At 37.8% G+C, this 26,538-nt stretch overlaps 1 protein-coding gene across 1 annotated transcript; it reads right to left on the reverse strand.

The window, feature by feature from the left end:
* PDHA2 (pyruvate dehydrogenase (lipoamide) alpha 2) lies at window positions 2,271-3,437 on the reverse strand. Its single transcript, XM_013979011.1, is given in 3 exon segments — window positions 2,271-2,653; window positions 2,656-2,738; window positions 2,740-3,437. Coding segments are annotated over 3 exon segments (1,164 nt in total).

A 26,538-nucleotide genomic window follows, 5' to 3' on the forward strand; every position in this document is an offset into this window, starting at 1 on the left:
TCTTTGTTTTGTGATGGTTTCATTTCTAACCAATTATTTGTAACAAATTTTACTAGTATTACAAGAATCCATAATGTAAACCAACTTTTAAAATGATTTCTGTCTATCTACAAAAAGTGGCTTTAATTGAGCAGCTTATCTTCCACTTGAAAGTTTATGGAAATATAAATATGCCAAAATAAGTAAAAAGTAGGAAATTTCTTTGTCATTCAAGAAGGTGATTATTTTCACTATCTGATTAATTACTTGTTTCTAAAGGAAGGGATTCAATCAAGGTACATCTGAACTGAAGCTGCATAACCAAAACACATTAGTTAGGAATAGCTCTGATTTATAAACAAATCAATGCTTGTCTCTGCTTTCTATTGAATTTAGAATGCTGAGGTTATCTTACTTGTTTAAACCTGTTTGGGAGAAAAGTATGGAGATTAAGCTGTTACATATGTATTCATATGGTCACGTACTCACAGGCATCTAAAATTTTGGTTTTCTGTTAGAGCATTCAGAAAGTATCTAAGCTTTTATTGGTAGAAAGCAAATGCTAAAAAAAAAAAAAAAAAAAAAAAAAAAAAAAAAAAAAAAAAAAAAGAGTTGTTTTAACTTGAAGGTTAAAACAAAATTCAGTTTCCCCTTAGATTTTAACTCTGTTTACATTTTTCCTTTAAGTACACTAAAAATATTGCAAGTAAGTACAACATGAAAAAATGCCCTTGTCCTATCTCCCTCTACTCTGTTACTAAACATGTTTTATTGGAAAAACTGTCAATGTCAAATGGCATCAACATCAATACTGCATATTCACGCATATGTGTGTGCACATGCACACTATTTAGTAGGCTGAGTTATTGGTAAATTCTATTAAATTATTTTAATTGGTATAGCAGTAGGGGTCCTGATACTTTGGTGTGGCTTGAAGTTACCCCTGCACTTCAGGATAGTGACTACACCCAAACTTCTGGCAGGTTGGAGCAGGAATCAAAGAACTATTTTTGCTTCAAATAAGAGTATTTACTAAAATAATATAAAGCTAAAGCAAATAGAACTATTACAGGAAAAAAAAAAAAACTTGGGAAAGTTCAATAAACCTTTTTCTGTTTTTCCTATTTAAGACATATAAATTTAAAATAATCTTTAAGATAGTCACACTGTCTAAGTAATTAAAAAAGGAGGCCATCAGGATTTCCCATCATGGCGTAGCGCTTAACAAGCCCAACTAGTATCCATGAGGATGCAGGTTTGATCCCTGGCCTTGCTCAGTGGGATAAGGATCCCTCATTGCCAAGAGCTGTGGTGTAGACTGCAGATGTGGCTCAGACCTCAAATTGCTGTGGCTGCGGTGTAGGCCGGCAGTTATAGCTCTGACTTGACCCTTAGCCTGGGAACCTCCAGATGCCATATCCTGCAGGTGCCGCCCTAAAAAGACAAAAAAAAAAAAAGAGGCCATCAGATTAAGGTAGCTCTAATGCTTTTGTTGCCTACATAAGCAAACCAAAACCTAAGCCAGAGTCAATCCACTTGAAACCAAGCAAATGAAACTTAAGACCAAGGGACAACCAATCACAAACAGCTTATCCCAAATAAGGCAACCCCTTAAGCCATCACCAATAAAATAACATCCTTGTTTTGTTTCTCTCGCAAAACCTCTTGCCCAGCTCCTGTTGGTGGAGAATCCCACCTCTGGTTTGGCACTGCCTGATTCTAAGCGACGTATGCTCGAATAAACTCTTGAAAATTTACATGTGCTTCAGTCTATCTTTTAACAATGTTAAGTAATTAACTATATAATATCTTTTAAGGCAATAACTACAAGTGAATGTAACACTCCTTTTATGGAATGTTTATCTTTCAATAATCTCTTTTAATCTCTTTCGATAATCTCAGTTATCTCAATTGCTTTTTTTTTTTACGGCCACAGCTGTGGCATATGGAAGTTCCTAGGCTAGGGGTCAAAGAATCAGAGATGCAGCCGAGGCCTGTGCCACAGCCACAGCCACACGAGATCCAGTAACACCAGACTGGAGTCACATCTGTGACCTACGCTGTAGCTTTCGGCAATGCTGGATCCATAACTCACTGAGGGAGGCCAAGGATCAAACCTGCATCCTTCCACAGACAGTGTCTGGTCCTTAACCTACTAAGCCACATCAGGAACTTCTCTCAATCCCTTTTAATAAAAGTTTACCCAACTTTTTTTTTTTTTAATGAGTTTTATTCCCTTTAACAAAATTGGGCACAGTTTCTTAAAGTTGACCGTGAAAACACAGTCTCCTTTAACTGACTGACTTAAAAGTGATCCACTGATTTGCACCACAAATTTCAAAAGATGTACTATTGCTGTGGATGTGATAGCGTAATTCTTCCAAAGGTGGTTCAGAATCTGTTGTGGCACACTGGGGTGCATCATCAACTTCTTTCCTCATTTCACCACCAATTTCCTTCAGTTCTTCAATACTGGCTAGCTTGTTTACAATTATTTCTTTGAGAAACATAATAGGATGACTCTTACTTTTTATGTTATAAATTTCTTCCTGTGTATGATAACTGATTCCAGGATCACTCATGCTGTGACCATGGTAACAATACGTCTGCAGCTCCATCAGTATGGGCCCCTTTCTAGATCTACAATCATCAGCTGCAAACTTAGCTACCTCCAAACACACAGAAAATCCATTCCATCTACCCTTAGACCAGGGAGGAAATTGTCCCTCTTCTAGTAATCAGCGCTGACTGCTGCTCTCAACAAATCTTCCCATTCCATAGCAGTTATTCTCATAGATGAAAATACAAGGTAACTTCCATAAAGCTGTCATATTGTAAGCTTCAGATATCTGACCCCGATTAGCAGTGCTGTCCCCATACAGAGTCAAACACACCTCACTGCTTCCCTTATGCTTACAGGCCCGAGCAAAACCAGTTCCCAGGCGTCCCTGAGCACCAACAATGCCACTGCCCCCACAGAAGTTCTTGCCATATATATGCACTAACCCTCATTTTCCTTTAGCATGACCACCTCTCTGCCCTGTCAGCTCTGCAAGGATTGAACGGACAGAAAGTCCACGAGAATAGCACAAGCCACGGGCCCAATAGGAGGTAACGACCTGATCAGTGGGATTTATCCCAGCCTCAAGACCCACACACGCTTCCTGTCCAACACACAAGTGACAGAAACCATGAATGTATTTCTGTTTATACAACGAATCTGCCTTCATTTCCACTAGGTGAGGAGTCTGCACTGACCTGTAGTATTTCAGTCCATTTTCCCAGGTGAGCACTGGGGTGACAGGGGCACCCTCTTCTACATGATAAAAATCAAATTTCTTAATTTCAAATGTAGCATCATGTGAGTAGTTGTGGGATGCCACAAGCACTCTGCTGGTGGGCTTCTGGGTGATGCCAGACAGCATCCAAGAGACAGCAGCAGCCAGCATCTCCCTCATGGAGTGCAGACAAGGGCGGCTGTGAGTCTTCAACTGCCAGGGCTGCCTGGCCAGCATCCATGTTGCCAGCAGAGCCCCCTTACACCCCAAACGCATGCAGTGCCACAAATGGCCTCGCTGCACGAGGGGCCATGCCCCGCAGCCTGGATCAGTTGATTTTTACAGTGCCTTCCAACTGTAAAATTAAGAATAAAGTTTCCTTTCCTGGAAGACTTGGCTGCATTGCACTCTGTTCCTACTTAACGCCATCATCATTGCTAAAACAGAATAATCTGAGTCCCTTTCCCTGTTAAACGCTAAAACAATGCTTCTTGAACATTGTATTAAAGGGAAAAGACGAACAAACACAATCTGTAAGGCACACAAGAGCTCTTACAGTTCAAGCCGAAGATACTTTCACTAAGGGTCTTTTAAGTCTTCTTTTTCAAATTCTTTAAAATATGTAGGAATATTTTATCTTACTCCATAATATACCATATTTATTTTGATATAAAAATAAAAATGTGAAATATTTGTAGTTTACCTAAGTTAAAAAAGAACACTTTTTAAGAAAGAGTTGGTGAACCAGAAGAACATTCACATGTATCCTAGGGAGTCTATCTACCTGCAAAGATAGAGCTCCTCTTAAAAGCCCAGTGTGTCACCTGATTGGCAGTAGGGAGGGCAGGTGATGGCATGCAAACTCCTACTTGAGAATAAAAGTCTAAACACAATAACAAGCTTTGCCTGGTGTGGGAAAACTGAAGTCAGGATTGAATGGGTGGTTGAAGCAGCAACTAAGAAGTTTTGGTATGGCACCTTTCCTAACCCTTTATTGTAATTCTGTATCCTGTTCAGTATTATCCCTATTTTCCTAATTTTTCTGCAGGGGCATTGGACTGTTCCTATAAAGTCTTCACCAAGTTTCCTAGGAAAACATCAAGATTCAAATGGCTTTGTGTCTTGCTTTTACGTTAATCTAAATTGAACCAGTCTTAGTCTGGGAAATCAAGAAGCATGTTCTTAGAATATCCCCTTATATAGTAAACATTAGAAGGCATAACTTCTTATATGGTAATCCACTAGACAATATACAATTTGGGCTGAAAGGAAGCAAGAGAGTTTACTCAAGCAGTTGGTTCAATCATAGGACAAAAGAAGTCTTAGGCCTATAGCTACAAAGATCACATGTCATTTTCCTCTTCTGTGCTTTTACTAAGAAGATGATTTTGTAACCTATTAAGCCAGCCATAAACAGGGACCCTGTCTATTTAGACTATTAAACAATTCGCCTTAATGTATGCTCTGGTTTATATCTACCACCTGTTTATAAATAAACAAATAAAATACAAAAACCCCTGTTTGTAACTAAATTCTTACTCAAATTTCCCTATGCTGCCTTCTGTATATCTAGATTCAAGTGTTATTGTGGATACTACTTTTAGTATTCAGGAAGGAGAAAACAGCTTGTTAAGAAGTTATTCCATCTCTAAAAACTCAATCCTCCCCCCACCTTCCCAAACCAGCTGTCATAAATGGGTTTCATCTTCTCACTCGATTTAATATTCTGCTTTTGGAATTCATGGTCTTCGCTGTGTTGTTTGCTCCTTCTTTGATAGTTAGCCTGTCTCTGCTGTTCTCTTTCATTCCTGCAGGTAGTGGAGATCTCCAGGGAGCATTATCTCCATGAGAATGAGAAAAATGACACTGCGTGATGGAATAGTAGTGTTAATGGGTCACTGAGTGACAGCTGAGCCTTCTCTCAGATGTATCAGCCAGGCTAGCACTGCCAGGAACACAGGAACTATACTGACTGTAAAGGGTGGCAATTTAATCTTGTCACATGTAGCCTGGGCTGCAAAGATAGAGCTCCTCTTAAAAGCCCAGTGTGACAAGGCTAAACCTAACTCATGCCGAAGGAGAACATGCAAAGATGCTAACTGGAAAACACCTGTGCTACAGGCCGCCACCAAAGATAGCCTTTTATTGGCGATAAGCTCTGGTTAAGATCATAAATAATAAGATGTGAAACGTGCAGGGACCTCTTCGACATCAGTGACACTATATAACCTAAATTCAACTTAAAGACAGACAGATGAAATCATCTTTGCAGAATATGATGTCAGAGTATTTCCACTAAACTCATTACATGTGATAATGATTTTTCTTTAACTTTTATTGTTATGTTTCTAAATGCACCCACATTTTCAAAGTCAAAACAAAATTTCCAGACATTAGGGGAAAAGTTTAAAACTCCCAAGGAGAGCCTGAGCTGTTGAGCCTCTTATCTGTGTGGACAGGATTTAATACACATGGACAATAGAGTTAATGACGGTGTATTTTTCTGAGAATGATTTTTTTTTGTCTTATTGTTCAGTAATATGCTTATTAGCAAACAGAACTAAGGGGTCACCTACATGTTTTCCACTGAAATGTTCGCAATTGAAATCCCCATAAAATCTAAGTTTTTAATTAACACCAAATCTCACTTTTAATCTATTTAAAATTAAAGGAAAACAGATGAGCACTTTTATAAGGCCACCGGTAGATTTTACATTTAATTAGTAAAAGTCCTAATAAAAGAAGATCCAGTGGTTATAGCAGTAGTCGCTCATGTCAGTGTGATGGAATTTCACATTTCATGTTTAATGTTTGATCCTCTAGGGACACTTATCAATTTATCTTAAAAGTATCACCCCCTTACATCAATGGCATATAAAATATTTTTAATGAGCTATGAGGAAATACTAAAAAGAGAACAGCAGGTTTGAAGATATATACATTCCTCTAGTAATAATTGCACACTTGCACCAAACGGTAAGTAAAGAAAGCTGTTAAAGAGTGACTATGTTCCATATAAATAATAGCAGATCTCATTATGTGATTAGAGGCAATGTATTTTTTTCATAGCTCTAAGGTTTGGCAATTAAAAGTGATGAGTAAGAACTTGGTGAAAAAAATTAACAGCTGTATATAACTCAGAGAAGAATTTTTCCCATGTGGTCTATTTATCTCCCTTGGAGAAAAGGGGAAATGTCAGTACCATATATTCTGCAAAATAATGACAATCAAGCAAGGCTCCTCTCTAATGTTATAACAAGGGAGGTTATTTCAGAACAGTTCAGAGCCCTGGGCAAACAATATTTTTTTTTTCTTCTCCTCACCCCCATCATAATTCTGAAGTATGATTTTAAAAATTCAGGACATAGTATCATAAAGAGAAGACTTGATTGAAAACAAGAAGTAAAGTAAGGGCGCCTCTCATTCCACCCAAATAATCATGGTGTGAGGAAAGGAAAGACATAATGCGTTAATTTCTTAGTAGCAACTAATTGGAGGCACTGTCTTTATCCTGCTGGATGAAGAGTCATCTGAGTCATCATGCCCTTATCCCCAGAGTTTGGGACCAAGGTCTAGCAGATAATGATAAAAGGGGTCACAACAAAAAATTGCAAAATATAAATTTCCAAACTTAAATATATATATTTGCTTTTTAGGCCACACCCATGGCATATGGAAGTTCCCAGGCTAGGAATCAAATTGGAGCTACAGCCACCAGCCTACGCCATAGCCACAGCAATGCAGGCTACAAGGTGTGTCTTTGACCTACACTACAGCTCATGGCAATGCCAGATCCTTATCCACTGAGCAAGGCCAGGGACCAAACCTTCCTCATGGATACCAGTCAGGTTCATTACCACTGAGCCACAACAGGAACTCCCAGTTTCCAAACATTTTAATAAGCTCCCTATAATTAGAGCTGAATTTGTGTCCAAGTGAGGTAAGAAATAAAAATTCATATATAATTTGGTATCAAGATTTATCATGGCCTATGGTCTCAACCAGTAAAGGACTAGTTTTAGGTGTCAAAGCTGTGAACCAATTTCTGCTCACTACTTTGAGTTGTTACATAAAATCATAATCCCCATTCAAAATAAAAATCATGAATTCCATACATGTTTCTAATAAATCAAAGCAAATTCAAGAAAGCCCAAGTCAGAGCTATTTGCATTTCCTCCAAAAAGTATTGTTTACATTTCCTGGGAAAGTTGATTTTGGTTTTTGGAGGGTTTTTTTTTTTGTTTGTTTTTGCTCTGGAGAATTTAATTCTCACATTTTTTTTCTTCTGAGGGTCACACCAGTGGCACATGGAAGTTCCCAGGCTAGGGGCTGAATCAGAGCTACAGCTGCTGACCTGAGCCACAGCCACAGCCACAGCCACATGGGATCCGAGCCACATCTGCAACCTACACCACAGCTCACGGCAATGCCAGATCCTCAACCCACTGAGTGAGGCCAGGGATTGAAACCACATCCTCATGGATCCTAGTCGGGTTCATTAACTGCTGCTCAATTCTCACATACTTAAAACTCATATCTCAAATTTTTATTCTCTAACTATATGTTTTCATAGCTTTAATTTTAATAGCAATAAAGTATACATTAAATATGACAATAAAAATAGACTGTACATTTGACAGTGAAATGATGGCTTCTGTCCTCTGAACAAAGCCTTTTGTAACATATTAGTCCTTAACTGTACATTTTATAATGTTTTCTTTACAAATGCCCTCCAAGAACCTTTCCTCCCACCAACTTTAAGTGACTATTACCTTTTCCTAATATTTGTATTTGATAACATAATTCATTTCCTTTGACTTCTCTTCTTTGAAGAGACCTGAGTCACTGAACTAGGTTTAAAGAAACAAAGGATACTGGCAAAATTCCAGGGCACTGCTGCCCCCTAGAAGGAAGTTTGAACAGCACATCTGACCATCACAGACAAATCTTGGGAATAAGAGAATCTGAGATGTTGCACCCCACTTTAACAGACTGCTGTTGGCTGCTTCTCAGTTTTCTGTGTTTTCTTCTTATCTAAGCTTGGGCAACAGGGTTGACTATCACATCCAAAATTCAGATCCTAATACATTCCATGGCTCTCTCCAGAGATCCCTATGAATATAAACCAAACTTTCTAAGTGAAATAATACATAAATAATGAAGATGAAATTTTAAGCTACTATATGCATTAATTTAAAACTTAAGGCACTGTTGTAAACACTGCTTGTAATAAGCTTGCATCTCTTTGCTGGAAATATGACTATAAATTGGCTCATTTGATTCTTACAGAGACAGGTAAGGCAGTTTCTATCATGTTCAATTTCTATATGTGGAAACTGAGGCATAGAGAGTTTAGCTGAAACACAAAAACCACAAAGCTAGTAAAAAGCCTAACATGTATTCTTCACTTATTCAGCCCACATAATGAAGTGCCTTTCTTCTACATGTCCCCTTTCTATACTAAGTAGTAGAAATAACATGATGACATACAATAAAATTTCCCTCAACTTAATCCAGTTCATATGGAGATGTTGTGCTGTGAGCTCGCCCAGATTTTCTGGCATTGTATGTAGAAAAGGACACATCATCACTGAATGACAGAGGAAGCGACACATGAACAGCTGTTATAGAGGCAATAAAACTAATGTATTGCATTCTGGGCAACCGTTACAATGACAGTTTGTCTTTATTAGGATCAATGATGAGCAAATTAAAAATAGACTACTGTCAAACAGTAACAGACAAAACAGAACACTCTAATTTTGTAAAGTTGTGTTGTCTCCCTTAATTTGGGGATAGAGCAGAGCTGAAAAGGCACCCTGGGAAATATGAAAATCAGGATCTCATAATTATACAATCCATTATGAATATGAATGCAGTTTCTCCAAGCAACCTAAGACAATGCCATAGATGTTTTATGGAGATTTTTGTGCGTGAGAATCTCTCTGTTCCCACGGACTCACTGGGCTTCTAGATTCTAAGATATCTCCATAGTACCCAGCACTGGAAGTCTAAAAGACCACCATGGGAGAAGCCTCAGAAAGGTTTTTAAATAATAAACATCACCTTATTGCTAAATGAAATAGTGTGTAAGAAGAGTGCTTGAGCTCAAACATGTTAGGCACTCAGCAAAAGCACCATCTTCAGAAAGCAAGATTGCTGAAGGATTGTCACAGGAATTTAACAAGCTACTGTCAGGGCTACCAGCTATCCCATGCTCTTAGGTCATGAGCACTGCATTAAAGTTTTTAAGGAATTTCTTCAAAAACCCTTAAGCTTTAGCTGCTCTCATCTAGCCCTCTTCCACCTCATTTCATGATAAAATTACCCTATTTACTTGAAGGATGCATTACAACTTTTGAAGGGATCTCCCATATTTTGTAGTTTTCCAAATCATACGGAAAATTATACGGCATGCATAATATGCCCACTGATACGAGTAGAAACAGGCCCAACAAAGGTTAATAAGCACAGCAAAGATCAGACATGGCTCAGGTCATACATCTAATTCATGGAGAGCCGGTCTCATTTGATCAAGTGCTCATCTGCATGTACTACATTGCTGTTCCTCCCAAACCCCCAGATTCCTGTCTTTTGACAAATTTTTACACCTATCAGAACTTCTTTCCCACTAATCTTAGCAGGAAAGGGGTTCTCTTCTTACCTAGAAATCTTACCCCTCAGCCTCTGCTACCGAACCTATTGGCTCAATAGCAGGATAAGGCGCTGCTCTTATCCTGTCCTCCAGACTTCTACCCCTCCACCAGAGAATCATCAATTTTGTCTTCTCCTTTGGCTTTCTTTCATGCTCGTATTTCCTCAGCTCTGAAAGAAGATATCCGAGTCCTCAATGCCTCTTTTAGATCTCGTCTTGTATTATTCCTTTTATCTAGTCAAGCTCCACAAACATGCAGCCTGTACCCACAGTCTCGATTTACTTTCCTCTAATTACTTCCATATGCTTCTGCAATCTGTGTCGTCAACAATGAACTGGAAATTTCTCACATCAAGGACTTGGCTAAATTTAATGACAACTTCAATATCATCACTCTCTGGAACTCTCCACCACATAAGGGTTTCTCCATGGATATTCCCTTACCCAGACTTGGAAAAAAAAAAAATAATAATGTTCTTATTCTGCTTATACCCCAAACTTCATTTCCTGATATGTCAACCTTGACCCAAAAAGTAAATGCAGGTCTAAAATTTAATACTATATGCTCTATTCCTGCCAGTTAAATAATTACCCATAGAGTCTTATGTGATTTATTGATTTAATTCTCACCAGCAGGGTACTGCCAACTATATTTTCAAAATTAACTTTCTTTCATTCTCTCTAACCTACCAGAGAAGAAAGTATATTTGAAAGCCCTGTAGTTATTTAAGCCTGAAAGATTCTAAAAGGAAAGAGTTCCTACCTTTTACCCATTTGAATAAAAACATCTTCCTTCCTAGTTTTCTTATCTTCATTACAGTCCTATCGCTGGCTTAAAAAGTTAACATATACTTTGTTTATTGTGTCTGTCTATAAATTCTACCCTGTCAATGCAGAAAACCACAAAAACAAAATATTTACATTACCTCAAGGTAACTGCTGTCAAATTTTGATTAGTTCCATTGTATTAATTTTTATTTCTGATATAATCAGGATCATATTGTGCATTGTATTTATCTTGAGATTTTTTTCTTAGTATATTACAATCATTTTCAAAATAATCAAAAGCTATTTAAAAGATAATTTCAATGGCTACCAAAAAAATTCTCCATTATATGGATGTGTCACAACTAACTAAAATGTTCCCCTGAACACTTGTGCCATTACTGAGCTCACACTTTGTCCCTTGCACTGTGCATCAGAGAAAGCACTACCGTTTAAAATTTAGTTTGTAATGTCTTAACAAAAAAATATTAATGTATTGAATATATCAGGCTCTTTGGTTATGGTTCCACTCTTTACAGAGTCATGAACTTATACATACTGTAAGTAACTACCTATTTTATCATTTAATCTTTGAGATATCCAGAAATTACTGGATAATTCAGAGAGGTGATATTATAATTTCATTTGTCCACTTCATTCTTCTACAGTCATAGATTGAATAGTCTATATTTTTATTATTTTGGAATGCTGACCTCATAGCTACCCATCTATCTATATCTACATGTCTATAAACTAAAAATTTTGTTTCTAGGCTCTTTAATTTTTATTATGTATCAGTTGATTCTTATGTGAGCATTTCCTGGTTTTAGTTATTAGAACATAATAGTTACATAGTTGATATACCAAGCCTTAACCATTAACCTCTTTTTCAAAATCCATTAGGATTTTATACACCATACACTATTTCATATGAAGATCAGAGTAATTATATTAAATTAAAACAATTTGGAATTTGAATAGAATCCCATAACCACATAAAATGAATAGGAGAGAACTCTCTCTTTAAAATATTTAGTTTTTCCATTCAGGTCTATGGATCTCTCAACTTATTCAGAATTTGACACACTGACACCCTGTGGTTTTCCTTATGCACATCCTATCCACTGTTTGTAAACTTGTTTCTCAGCTTGGGTGATGGTGTATTTAAGAGACTATTATTTACTGACTTCTGACTATGTTCCAGGCACTTTGCTAAGTGTACTGCAAACAATATTTTACTTAACTGTCAAAACAATCCTATGGGATAGATAAGATTGCCTTACTTAATTTTACTGATAAGAAAACTTAGACTTTAATAGTGAGCACTTCCAGGAAACAGAAAGCCAGTAAGTGATAGAAACTGGACTCAAAATCAGACCTAACTCCAAAGTTTCTAATGTTCTGTAAATAATTATGATGATAGCTCTGAGATGGAAAAAGATGTTTTCTTAAGGAAATATCCTAAATTTAATTTTTACTATGTTTTTAACACATATGTTAAAAAATTAAGTATCTTTTCATATCATTTGAAATTGTCATATTACATCTTTTTGACTTATTGGTATATTGTAGTCAAGGCCACCTCTATGGTAGGTGGAATCCCAGGTAAATACAGTTTTTCAGAACTCCAAAGCGTATTACAAAATTCATGGGTTCATGCAGGGCATGGTGATTTATCAATGATGACTTAGAATAATGGGTAGAGAAGAGGTAATTACACATTTATTGTCCAATCAGAGCTTGTGAAGATTCTAAATAGAGTTCAAAAGGCACAATCTATTTTTGTTCATGTCCAAAAACGATCTCTCCTACTTATTTCCAAGAGCATCTCTATAGCTAATTTCTCATGTACTTCTCCAAGAAAGAGGTAGGACCTACTGTTAACCATAAAGCAGTGGTTTTCCAGAATCTGTTCGTATTAAAACAATATAGATCTTCTTGACTCTATAGTTACCCAATACCATTTAATTAATTCTGCTTACTTCATTACTTATGATGCTGCAGCATAAATCCTGCCAACTATGGATACGTGCTTCTAAAAAGTTGTTACTGTGTTTTATTTATGATGACCACAAACGCAAGTCTTACCCAAAGTATGCAGGTAAAAGTCAATGATAATTATATTTCTGGTCATGTTCAATTTACCTTTAGGATATTTATGGCACAAATGTAGAATAATGCATCTTCCAACCATGTTCTCTCTTGAGCAGTTTAGGCTGTCATCACTGCATTTCCAGAATATGGCTTTTTTCCCATATGGATTGTATTTCTGACTTCTAATCATGGCCACCAGCGAGAGGGGCCATAGAAGGAGTGAGATGAGCTCATCCTATTTATACAGGAAAGGCTGTCCTGCCTGGGGCACAGCTTAAGACCAACTAAGGAGACATCAATTAGAGGCAAAAGAGGAAATCTGTAAAAAGGGCCTGGTGGCACTGTAGAGCAACTGCCTCAATGTCCAGGGAAGAGAAAGCAGCAGCCACCTCAGGATGGAAGCCTGACAGATGGAGCAGAGCTTTAAGAGTAGAGGAGAGACCACTCTAGATACAAGTCATGACTGGTGCACAAGGCAAAGAATGCCTTCTGCCATCCTTACCACTCTTGGCTGCTGGGACTGGAGGCAGCACCAGAGTTATAACATAGATGTACAAGAGCCACTGCCTATGCAGCGCTCAAACCCAAGGACTAGTGCTGAACTACGGGTAGCCAAAAGCTGTGAATGTGTCCTGTATACCAGTGAGTGAGAGTCACACAAAATCAGTGCGTCAGTACAATTCTGGCAGTCCGGTCTTGCTTGATTCCTGCCATGCCAGTCAGCAGGACTGATCTTCTTGCCAGGCCACTCACATGGATTTGATACCCAGGCACAGGGGCCTGGAATGACCGCAGAGGCAGATATTCCAGTCTCCTCTGGGAATCTGGTCAAGTTTACAGATGGGATTATCATGTCAGAGAGCACTTAGGAGAAGATATGAATGGATGGATGGATAGCTAGATGGATAGACAGATACACACACACACGCATATATGATATTTTAACTTGCATAATCTAGATAAAACATACTCTGAGGTAAGTATATCTATAGATTTCCTAATAACCAAGTCTCCTAGAATTTCTGGGATACATTCAAATTGTATGTTAGTTCGTTTACCTAATTCATGAACAAACTGTACGGTCTGATTTTTACAAATGTCTTCTCTTTTCTGACTGTAAGAAATTTCTTCTTTGGCAGAGTATGTTTACACTTGCACAAATCCAGGTTCCAGAGAACAAACTTTCCAATAATTAGTCCACTCTTGTTTTTAATAGATTACATTCATTTAAGATTATATTTATCTTTTACCATCCATATGTCATAATAATAATCACCAACATTTTTTGGCCACACCCATGGCAGGGATTGAATCCTACGCCATGGATGTGGCAACTCCAGATCCTTTAAACCATTGCACTGGGCCAGGGATTGAACCTGCATCTCCACGGTGACCCAAGTGGCCACACTGGATTCTTAACCCACTGTGCCACAGTGAGAACTCCTCACCAACTTCTGCTGAGTACTTAATATGTAATGCTCATTGTCTAAACTTTACTATGGGTTATCTGGTTTAATTCTCGCAGGCACACTTTTACGTAGGTAGTATTATTATGCATACCATCTCACAGTTAAAATGAGGTTTATTGAAGACGTCTATCTTATCACACATAATAGAGCCTGTAAACAGTGTGGTCAGATTGTGAAACCAATTTAGTCTCATTCCAGAATTCTCACTTAACCACTGTACACTGGAGAGAGAATACTAAAAAAGATAGGATCTCTGCCCTCAGGGACCTTATATTCTCTTGCAGATCTTTGAGAGGCCTGATTAAATTATACTTCTTTCCTGTCTGGGTTCTAAACAAATTGATATATAAGGCAAATGATTAAAAAAACGACGGCCAAAATGTCATCATTATTTTTGTAAAGTTTCCATTGGAAGATATCTTAGTGTGAAAACAAATTTAGTCTCCCAACCCAGGAATAAGCAGATTCACCTTCTCAGTCTCAGGCAGTGCTGGGCCCAGAAGTTGGGGTTGAGGAATGGGAAGAGCAGAGAAGAAGTTCTGCTGCCTGTGGGATGTTCATTTCCAAGAGGAAGCAAGAGGAGCTGAGCCTCCTCTGTTCAATTTATCTAGATGGCAAAATTAGGAAATATAAGTCACTTCACTTCTTCTAGGTGGGACAACTGAAAGGAAGAAGACAACACAGAAGTGTTCCATCCAATCCCAAGTATTGATGAGTTTCCTCTCCTTTATTCTTATCCTAACTGCTCCTTCTTGGCCAGCCTCTTGTGGATACTTTCCCCAACTGGGAAACTGCATCCTGCTCCTTTTGTTACATTGTTTCCTCCTTGGATGACTCAGCTCTTGCAGTGTGGGCAGGTAATGCTGATGGTGAATTCTGTGAATTGCAAATTTACCCTTGGAAATGTTATTCTAAAATTTTATACCTCGAAAACACAAAAGAGGAAATACATTTTTGAAAAAATAATAAAATAAATTCAAATGTTGTTATGAAATAAGCATATAGACTATAATAGCTTTTATATTATATTTAAACATAAAGGAAGAAAGGAAACCTTTTACAATATCAACAAAATAAAGAAAATAGCTTGGAAAAGCTTTAGTGAGAAAAGTTCTTCTATTACAATATACTTTATTTTTTTAATTTAATTTTTATGTTATATTGGAGTATAGTTGATTTGCAATGCTGTTAGTTTCTGGTGTACAGCAAAGTGGTTCCAAGACTTCCTCCAGATCTTCCTTCTTGGTCCTGACTTCTGAGTAGAATTTGGGGCAGCTGACCTAAGGCTACTTACCTAGACCTCTGTCTAATAACTTAAGTCTGGAGACTCCCAAGGGCTCTTTAACACATCAAGATCTTGGTCACCTTTGAGATTTGAGAAAGTGTAGTTCCTTCCTCTGATTTCAAGAGACCTATGGCTGGGCAGACCCTCTCTCCCAAAGAGGCAGCTCTGGTTCACCTGTGCCTGCTCAGGAAAAGCTTTGCTTATAACATCATGAAGAGAGAGCAGTTTTGCTGAGGTTCATGTTCTGTCTGATTCTCTTTTCTTTCACAGGCCTCAGTCCGACTTGCCAGTCTATCTGTGCCTGCCCACTAGCCAATATCCGAGCACTTCTTTTGCAAGATCGTGTGGCTGGCTGAAAGCGTTTTTTTGTTGTTGTTGGTGGTGGTTGTTTGTTTTTTCCAGGCAGCAGAAGCTGAAATCTAACTGCACAACTGGAAAAACCCGTATTCAAATACTTTGTCCATAACCAAAGGAAGTGTCACACCAGAAACCTTGTTACGTTGTTTATACTTGCTTTTATTATGCTCTCTAAAATTTTGTTCCCTGTTACTTCATTCTTCATAGGCAGTGTGGCCTCACAAGGAAAGGTTGGGTTTTGTAATACGGGCTAAAAATTAAGAGTTTACAAAAGATATCAGATGGAAGCTAAATATCATTATTACTGGTAGAAGATGTAGTTTTGTGAGAAAAGTAAATGGGTTTGCAGTTTACACTCCACAGTTAGGCAGACTTAGCCATCAACACACCAGGAATACTGTGAAGTTGCCCTAAGGAGGAGCAGGACTGTAGGTAGCCCATTCCCAAAGGAGGAAGTAAACTGAAAAAGACCCCTGGCTTGTATTTTCCAAATTTACAAATCAATAAACCTTTCTCCTCCCTTAAGGGAGGATGAGTAAACAAGCACCCTGAATCAGAGATCATGGATTTCTGTCCCTTGCCCAATAATTTTAGTTGGCCTAATATTAAATAACCAGTAAAGTTGTTTACTTAAAATAGTGATAACTCAGACAGCCAATAGAAATTTTAATAAAAAAAACCTGATCTATTCTCTCAATCAGGACTTCTCAGTGGAGACGCTCTGTGCATCCTGAGATGAACAATAATATTTCAATGTGCAAAACTAACCTCACATTGTGGATCATTTAGCATCTTGGTCCCTGAGCACCAAAAGCAGCAATATTCAGTCCAGAAGTAAAAAATGCTTCTACATGTTCTTAAGTATTTTCTAGGGGGTGACATCTCCTCCATCTGTACCTCCACCTGCTGCTGATCCAGAAGAATTCCCAGAGCAGAAGACTCCACTCTGAATTCTGAAAGTAAAAACTGAATCATGGATTAATGTAATTGTTTTCCAAGCAATGGAAACATGTTGGACGTCCCTGAGACCAGGAGGAGCCTGGCATATCAAAGAACCCAAAGAACACCTTTGAGCTTGCAATGCAGACAGTGGGAGAAGTGCTGGCAGGGGAGGCTGGCGATGTATGCGGGGACCCACGTCTCATTTATTAGTGTAAACCACTTGCACTGGTTTAATAAAGGAATGGTACGCTGAGATTTTTGTTTTAAGTCAATCATTTTATTGCATGATTCTTATTCACAATAAACTCATTTTGAGTTAATATTCACTGTTTGCATTAACTTGAAAACCTTTCAAACTCGCATGGCTATTTTTTTTATAATTACTGCTTTTTGCTTATTTGTTTGTTTTGATGGAATTTTCTTGTAAATAGGATAAAGGCATTTCATATAAAAGGAAAACAAAGCATATTTTAATTACCCATGCCTTCTCTCCTCATTGATTTTCACACCATGTTATTGCATATGAGATGAAAATAAATCCAATTGTTCCATATCACACTTACTGCACAAGAGCCTCGCTCTCACATTGCTTAGTCTTAAAAACTTTAGGAAAGAAAGATTGACATAACTTCTGATGAAGGTATTCAGCTAATTAACAAACAGAAGAGTAAAAAAGATTTGTTTTAATTGTTAATTCCACACGCCGACCCTGAGGACAGGTCCTTTAAAGATCTTAGGTGCTGACAAAAAGAGGAAATAAAATCATAAAAGACATAATTATTCCAAAAAGAGTGAAGAAACAGACTAGACGTTTTGCATTCCTTCATTTAAACATTTAATGATGGAAAAGCCATTTAACTTTAAAGACAAGACATGGGGATTAAAGGAGTAACAATATACACCTTCCCTTTATACACTATGCATGGAAAAGTCCTACCTAATGCTGCTTGTAGAATGAAGTCATTATGTTCAATGGAGGGACTATAATTACAGTATATCTGCTATAGCATAGCAAGCTCAAGCTCATTTTTTTCCCCTGCATTTAACTAAATTCATTTTAATTGTCTGTAATATCCCTCTTGTAGTTTTAGATTCATCCTTTGACTCTTAAGCGATTAGATAAAGAATTTCCCAAAGGGTACAAAGTTGTTTTTAAATAAATACCGAACATAGCCTTCAGTATTCATTATATCAGTTTCTAGGAAACTAAACACATAATTTCGCAGTGAATTTAGGGTCTAAACTTAACCTAAAATATTTTAATTCTCAACATATGCTTTCTCCATAGTAATCATGCAACACATAGAAACTTTAATATAACACGTATTTTGGAATTTTTGTTTTGAGACAGTTTTTATATTGCAAAAGAACTAAGACTACATCATGCTAAATAGATGGATGAAACAAGAAACAAATAAGATCCATGGAGAATATAAACAATTATCATTTTGTCTGAGGAATGCTTCAAGGCAATTCTATACATTGCCTTCCTGAGAATGCTGAAAATATAATACATTCAACAAATTAATTCACTCAACAATTTCTATTGAGAGGAAGTTATTTGAAAGGAGATGTAATCAGAGAGGGATTGTAGACTGTCGACTTTTTTTGCCTCTTAAGGGTTCCCGTCGTGGAGCAGTGGTTAACGATTCAGACTAGGAACCATGAGGTTGCAGGTTCGATCCCTGGCCTTACTCAGTGGGTTAACAATCTGGCAGATTGCAGAGCTGCAGATGCGGCTCGGATCCTGCATTGCTGTGGCTATGGCATAGGCCAGCGGCTACAGCTGTGATTAGACCCCTAGCCTGGGAACCTCCATATGCTGCGGGAGTGGCCCTAGAAAAGGCAAAAAGACAAAAACAAAAATTTATTTTTAATTTGATTTTACTTTTTTAACTTTTAAATATTTTTTTATTTTGTTGAATTTTATTGAAGCATTTACAATGTTGGGTTAATTTTTGCTGTACAACGAAGTGATTCAGTTATACACATACATCTATCCATTCTTTTTCAAACTATCTTCCCATACAGGTTATCACAAAATACTGAGTAGAGTTCCCTGTGCTATACAGTAGGGTTCCATTGACCATCCATTCCATATACAATTGTGTGCATATGCCAAACCGAAGCTCCCAACTTTGAGTTTTATTTTTAATAATCTGGGGCCACTAAAAATTTGAGAACAGTGACCAATTAACAGTTCATTTTAAAAGTACATTTAAATTATTGCTTATAGTGAACATTAAATATAAATTAATAAACTGAAAAGAGTTAACTACAGTAGTTACAGATTTGTGCTTAAAATATGCTGAGAGCCATATTTAAGCTTTGTTAAGCTGAGAGCTTGACAAAGAGGAATTTAAAGGAACATAAGATAATTTTTGAATCATTTTTCTCAACAAGAGCAACAAACACCACAGCCTCTACCTCGGAAAACTACATTTTAAATAGGATGGCTTTTTAAAAATAAATTCTCCACATATTAATTATTAATTAGAGCTTCCAATTTGAACACTTCCTATGTACCAAGAACTATTCTAAAAGAAGGACTTTTCAGTTTAGAGGAAATTATTTAAAAGTTTATTCAGATGCAATGTAAAATGGCTTTAAAAAGGTGTTCATCAGAACATGTGGGAGCTTAGTATTTTTGAGTTGTTTTGTCATGGAGGAATCTTCTCCAAGATTTAGGCCAATTCTGCAGAAAAAAAGTACTTATTCAAGTAAAATGTGTGTGTGTTTGTGTGTGTGTGATTAAGAAGGGGTGATGGAAGTGAAAATTAAGGGAGGTGATAAGAAAGGAAAAGTGTCTCAGAGTAAGCAGTGTACACAAAGATGTGGAGGAGTTTTGTTTTGTTTTGTTTTTGTTGTTTTGCTTTTTTCAGGGTGACACCTGTAGCATATAGAAGTTTCCAGGTTAGGGGTCGAATCGGAGTTGCAGCTGCCAGCCTACGCATAGCCAAAGGGTCTGTGACCTACACCACAGCTCATAGCAATGCCAGATCCTTAACCCACTGAGAGAGCCAGGGATTGAACCCACATCATAATGGATACTAGTTGGGTTCATAACCTGCTGAGTCACAACTCCCCGACTATAAAGTTTATTTATGGCAGGAGAATTCCAGGAACTGAGTAGCAGGAAGATAAGCAAGAGTTGCAAATGGGAAATGAAGAGACGTCTATTATACACCACGGAATTTGGAATCTTCTAATCTTAAAAGATTTGATGAGTATTAAAAACAGAGTGATATGATAATATCTGCATTTTAGGAAGACCATTCCGGCATTGTGACATCTTTGAAAGGGCAGACAAATGGTGGAAGACCAGTTAGGGGGATATTCAATCAACCGCATAAGAAATGGTAAAGACTGTAATTAAGCATGCCAAATAAAAGGAATGAAAAAAGATGGACCCTGCCGAGAACTGTAAAAGAGGCGAAACTGACAAGGCACGGTACCAAAATGAATGTCGGTGGTAAGGGCGGGCGATGTCAAACTGGACATACAGTTCCAGCTTATTCAACCAGAGGCACGGTGGTATCATTAACTGAGGTGGGAGATAAGAAGGGAAAGAAAAGTATGATGTTATGAGGCCAGCAAAATTAAGGATGTGATTTTAGACAGGTTAAGTTTGACGTGCTATGAGGCAGTTGGACTGTGCAGTAGGTATCATGTCTCAGGAGAAAGATCAAAGCCAGAAATGTATATTTTGAGATTTAATAGTATGGGCTGGCAATGTAAACCAAGGTTTAACGACATGGCATTGACACTCTACTTAAGTGTGTTCCGTAAAAAAGAGAAGAAAAATGAGGCTAGTAACCTGGAATAATGGGATAACCAATATTAATAGTGCGAGAAAGGGAAGAGGAATCCTGAAGAGAAGATAAAAACAAAACATGAGGGAGGAAAATGGCAGAAGGATATGTTGCTCCACAAACTAAAGAAGAAGGCATCAGTAAGAAGGAGAAGGATGACAGGATAATATCTGCATTTTAGGGAGATGCTGTCACATGCTATAGGGAGGACAGGCAGGACGGGGTCAACTTTTCTTAAGGGAGAATCTCGTATTTACAACTCTACCTCCTCTTATAGTTCCGTTCCGTCCTACAGAATGTCTAGTACATTTTGTATGTATTTAAGTGCTTACCATGATGCTAAGTGTAATACAGTCTGCATCTCTTTAAGGCAAATATTTTTAAACAATTATTTATTTTATTTTTTCAGGGCTGCACCAGAAGTGTATGGAAGTTCCCAGGCTAGGGGCTGAATCGGAGCTGCAGCTGCCAGCCTAGGCCACAGCCACAGCAATGCGGGATCCCAGCCACTTCTGTGACCTACACCACAGCTCACTCTAATGATGGATCCTTAACCCATTGAGCAAGGCCAGGGAACAAATCCACATCCACACGGATACTGGTCGGGTTCTTAACCCACTGAGCCAAATAGGAACTCCCTTTTTTATTTATATACTTTAATTAATGATATTTATTTTATACATATGGGTATATGTAGCATAAATATATTAAAATATTTCCTGACCTTTAAATCTGCATGTATATTTTATCTATTATTACAGTTAATATTACAATATATAAAATGTAATATATATATACACACACACACACATATATATATTTGTTTTGAACTTCAAATCTAGAAAAAAAAATACAGTATATCCATGACAGGGAAGGCTAGTTACATTTATCTCAATAATAATAATAAGCTTTCTTATTGCACATTGTTCTTCTCATTGACATACTGAGTATAACTTCTCATATTTGCCCCTTACATTTATGTACATGCACATGTATTCTTTATTTTATGGTACAAATATGGTAATTTTAGAAACTGGATATATTCTATTTACTTACTAAATAAACATGAACTACAAATTACAAATTGTTTGGCCAGATTTCTCTGCAAGTAATCAAGAAGTTATGACTCATCAAACTCATCTATAATAATAGAATGCCTGTTAATACATTAAGACAAAACTTTATTTTTAAACTAAGTACTTTCATTATTGCTTTTTAAATATTTAACTTGCAGTGTTTACTCCTGTAGGTAACTACTGTTAATAGGATTGAAAGTCACTGTGTCCTTTTTAGTCTTACTTGGTTTTCAATACTGTTACTCTTGATTTGGGTGAAATGTCTTAAAAGACATTTTAAGATGGGGTTGCAGTCTTGACTCTATAAGGTTTATAATCTCCAATACGCGAAGGGACTGGTTATAAGAACAAAGTGGGGTGGGTGTAACACAACAGGCTCAGAATCAGACCAGTGCCCAGATGAAGAAGGAGCCACTCTTCAAATGAAGGCAACATTTGTTTTTCCCCAGACGACGTTTTTAAAATAATGTTTGGGAATTCCTATTGTGGCTCAGCGTAAATGAGCCCAACTCATATCCTTGAGGATGTGGGTTCCATCCCTTGCCTCACTCAGTGGGTTAAGGATCCATTGTTTCCGTGAGCTGTGGTGTAGGCTGGCAGCTGAAGCTCCAATTCAACCCCTAGCCTGGAAATTCCATATGCCACAGGTGCAGCACTAAAAAAGAAAAAAGAAAAAAAAAAAAAAAAAAAAAAACTTAAAATAATGTGTAAGGAATACAATCACTAATGGTTATTGCCAAGCATAGACATATTTCTTTAGGGGCACAAATCATGTTGAAACATGAATGTCAAGTATTAGACATGTGATTTTGTCTCTTCTCACCTTCTATCTTCTGCACATATGTTATGCTTAGTTTTCCTCATGTATTGTGACATTTGGTATTTTAATTAAGTAATGCCTTTCTTCATTCTGTTCTAACATGAGAAAAGTTTGACTGTATAATTGCAGGTTTCTGTTTTATTTTTATTGTTTAGATTGCCACTTTACTCTAATTGTATATCTTGCAGGAAGAATTATAGGAGTAAGTTTGAAATAGTTATAATTATGTTGGCATTTAGGTTAAATAGTGGAGAACATATTTTCCAAGTTTAAAAGCACATTCAGTTTCTAAGGGTCAGAGGTTCAAAATATTGGACTGAAGTGGGTATTGTGCTCTTTGGTTTGCTTTTGTTGCTATCTTTCTGATCAAAAAATTTAAAAGGACCAAATGAACTGTATTGCTGAAAGAAAAAAAATTTAACTTAAAATAAGTGCCTGGTACTTATGAGCTTATTCTTATAAGAGGTCCCTTGGCTATTTGCGGAGGATAAAGAAGGAGAAAGTTCTTGTCTACTTTCGTCAGCCCACTACTGAATCTAATTGTGAAGTAATGGGGAAAGGTTTTTAGTTTCAGGATGGGGTGAGCAAGTGTCTACTGGAGATGGTTAAGTAATGCTAGGCTAGAAAGAGACTTCATCTCTCAGCTTGCCCTTTCCTAGCCTGGAGCTGAGCATGAGAAGCTAGACACACAACAAGGTGCATTTAGGGACTTCTTCCTCAGAGCATTTCAAAATTTGATGTTTAAGATGCTAACTTGGGATCTGTGTGAACAGGGGTTGTTTTCCATGCCTTCCATTGTGAAGTACAGGAAGCATGTCCTTGATCTTTCTACCTTCTTTCTTCTGCCCTTTGTGTGCTCTGGATGCCCTTGCTTTTTCCAGACACGTTCAACTCTAGGTATTGGAAAATTTCATTCACTCAAACTTTTCAAACTTCAGCCTCTGTCTTCAATTTTCAGAGGCAATATACTCTTGCTTCGGATATTAGAGAGTAGATGGGATTGACAATGTCACAAGCCCAGGCTATTCCTTACCCAACAAGATGCAGTGTTTTATTAGCTACCCTCCTTTCTCTCACCTTCTCAGACATGAAGACTTAGCCAAAGCAGCAGGTCCTTTCCCATTCACTGATTTATATTTCCATTCTCCTGCTGGGACAAGAACGTTCCTGTGAAGTATGGGCTTTGGGGCAATGGATTTCACAATCTATCTCCTTTCCCAGTCTTTCTATAATGATTATTTTTTGTGTCTATCATCAATGCCTCTGGTTCTGCTTTCAGCATGAGTACCAAAACTCCTGTAATAAAAGAGGTGCTGGCTGCCTGACTCTTCAATGTGACATACTGCTGGGAGATTCCCGTCACAACGTCTCATCTCCCAACTCCCTAGATTGGACACTATGGTGAATTACATAAGCTTGGATGATGCCTCGTCCACCTTGCCCACCAGCCACTACTTGGATTGGCAGCACCTGCACCGCTCTGCCGGAACAGTATGTGAGGGAGCCCTGCCCTACGGACCCTGCACCTTCCCGGGTGACCACCTGCATGTGTACGAGGTTACTGGCTCAGGCTTCAGTGGCTCTGCCCTTGTCAGTCACTCAAGTTCTTAATAAGAGATGAGCACCTAGCCATAGGAGCAAACTAAAAGAACATGTGAATATGCTTACTTCATCAACAGGCAGAGCTCGTACCTACTAAAATATGCCTAATTTAAGATTCAGAACTCGTTACAATAATGGCAAAGTTATTCTCCATCTTCCCTTTTTTCAACCCCTAGAGGACTCCTCAGACTCTCCTTCCATCACAAATGTGAAGCCTCTTCATTTTTTTCCACTTCTACACATATTATTATTGTTCTTGTCCTATTACCAACTTCGACTCCCAAAATAGTAGACATGATAAAGTCCAGAATAAATTCCAGAGGGTTTGCCTTTTTAAAAATAAGTATGAGTCCAGAGGAACTGATTGGTTAACTGAGCTGACTGCAACCCAAGCTACTAACTTAATTCTACTCATGCACGCTCACTTTTCATATGGCAGCATGTTTATAAACCCACTGGTACACAAAACTGAAGAGAACACTACATAGCAGAGAAAATATAAATAAAACAAAGGCTAACAAGTTCCTTAGAAATATCTATGTGTATATCTCTATCTACATTTATATATATCTCTGTATCTACTTATATCTATCCATTCATCTATCTACATACAGATATATAGATAGAGATAAAGATACAGGTTTCAGAAAATCTGGAAGAATATTTAGTCACTGCCTATTAACAGAAATAACAATCTTACCAGTCAGATGATCATAGCTAAATTCAGAATCCAGAGGACAGTGAAAATAATTAGTAACTGATCCCAGATTAGAATCTGGACTGAACCCAACTTGAATAGGTGCCTAGAAGCAATTTCTCCCTTGAACTTCACTCTACTTTCTTTGGCAATTCCTTTTCTTTGGCCTGTGTCATAAATCCATCCTGCTGCAATCCCTTAAAATCAAGACTAGAGTGTTAAATTTATGGTTCCAGCCTGATACAACATAGTGGATTCCTACATTCTTCAGATTGGAGCAAACACAGAAAAACTAGTGTACCAAAAACAAAACAAAAGCTTCTAATACAACAAAAGAAAACACCATGGAAAACAACAAGAACAAAAACAGAGCTGCTTCTTTGTTCTTATTGGTCGCCTGTCTCCTACAGCATCATGTTAACTTGATAACCTATTGTTCTAAAAAGTCTCCTTAGTCAGTGGAGGGGACAGGATGTGAAAAAAGAGTGAAAAGTACAGTAAGAAAGATCCTCTTTTATTTAATTATATTTCTCTCTTTCTCTCATCACTCTCTATGTTTGCATGTAAACAATACAGGAAGCAAGCATAAAATACAGATTACAATAAAGTTGCATTTTAGTTTGTCTTTCTCTATCCTTTTATATTCAGTGGTGGTAATCTTCAAGAAAAACATTTCAAAGGTCTCTAAGTGTCTGTTCTTGAATCTTTCTAGCTATACTTAGTACTAGAAGGTAGATATACCCCCACCCTCTTCCTCAAAGATGTGACAGATGTAGGGGGAAAGCACAGAAATGCAACCGCTCTCTCCAAGTAAATCTCCTTATTGGTCACTTCACAAAATCATTCTTCTATGAAATTATCTTTTAGGGTCTCCAGGTGGATATGGGATTCAAAAGCATGAGGCTGTCTCTGGTTAATGCCTTTGAAAATCTGCACAAGTTACTTTTCCTCTTTCAGCCGGCCTTTCAAATTGGTACTACTGTCATAAATGAGGCAAAAAATATTCCATTCTCACATACCTGTTACACACTTGGCATGTGTATCAGTTAAGAAAGATAAAAGATAACACCCAAAGTTCAGTGGCTTAAAGAAACAAAAGTTTATACCTTGCTCCTGTTTCCTGATCATCAGCTGGTGCTCTACTCTCATTTCATCATCTTCACTCCATGAGCTGACAGTTCAACCATTACCTGTGCCATCGTGAGGACACTCAGGAAGCCCCATGAAAAGGATCTACTTCGTCAGCACAACTTGCCAGCCATGTGGACGAACTCCTTAGGGATGAATTTCCAGCCCCAGTCAAGCTTTCAGGTAAGTGCTGGCCCAACTGACATCTCATTGCGCCTCATCAAAGACCTTCCACCAGAGCTGCCCAAATCAGCTACCTTCAAATTCCTAGCCTGTAATTCCCAAGCTTATGAGATAGTAAATGACCGCTGTTGTTTTAAGTCATGAGTTTTAGAATGATGACTTCAGCAGCACTAGACAACTAATATAGAGATTTACTCTAGGACTGGCAGGTCCTTGGAGGGAGATATACAAGTAGATTTCTAGGAGTTCCCATCGCGGCTCAGTGGTTATGAACCCAACTAGCATCTGTGAGGATGTCAGTTCGATATGTGGCCTTGCTCAGTAGGTTAAGGATCCAGCGTTGCCATGAGCTGCAGACGTGGCTCCAATATCACGTTGCCATGGCTGTGGTGTAGG

This window comes from Sus scrofa, chromosome 8, assembly GCF_000003025.6.
Source record: "Sus scrofa isolate TJ Tabasco breed Duroc chromosome 8, Sscrofa11.1, whole genome shotgun sequence".
NCBI lineage: Eukaryota > Metazoa > Chordata > Mammalia > Artiodactyla > Suidae > Sus > Sus scrofa.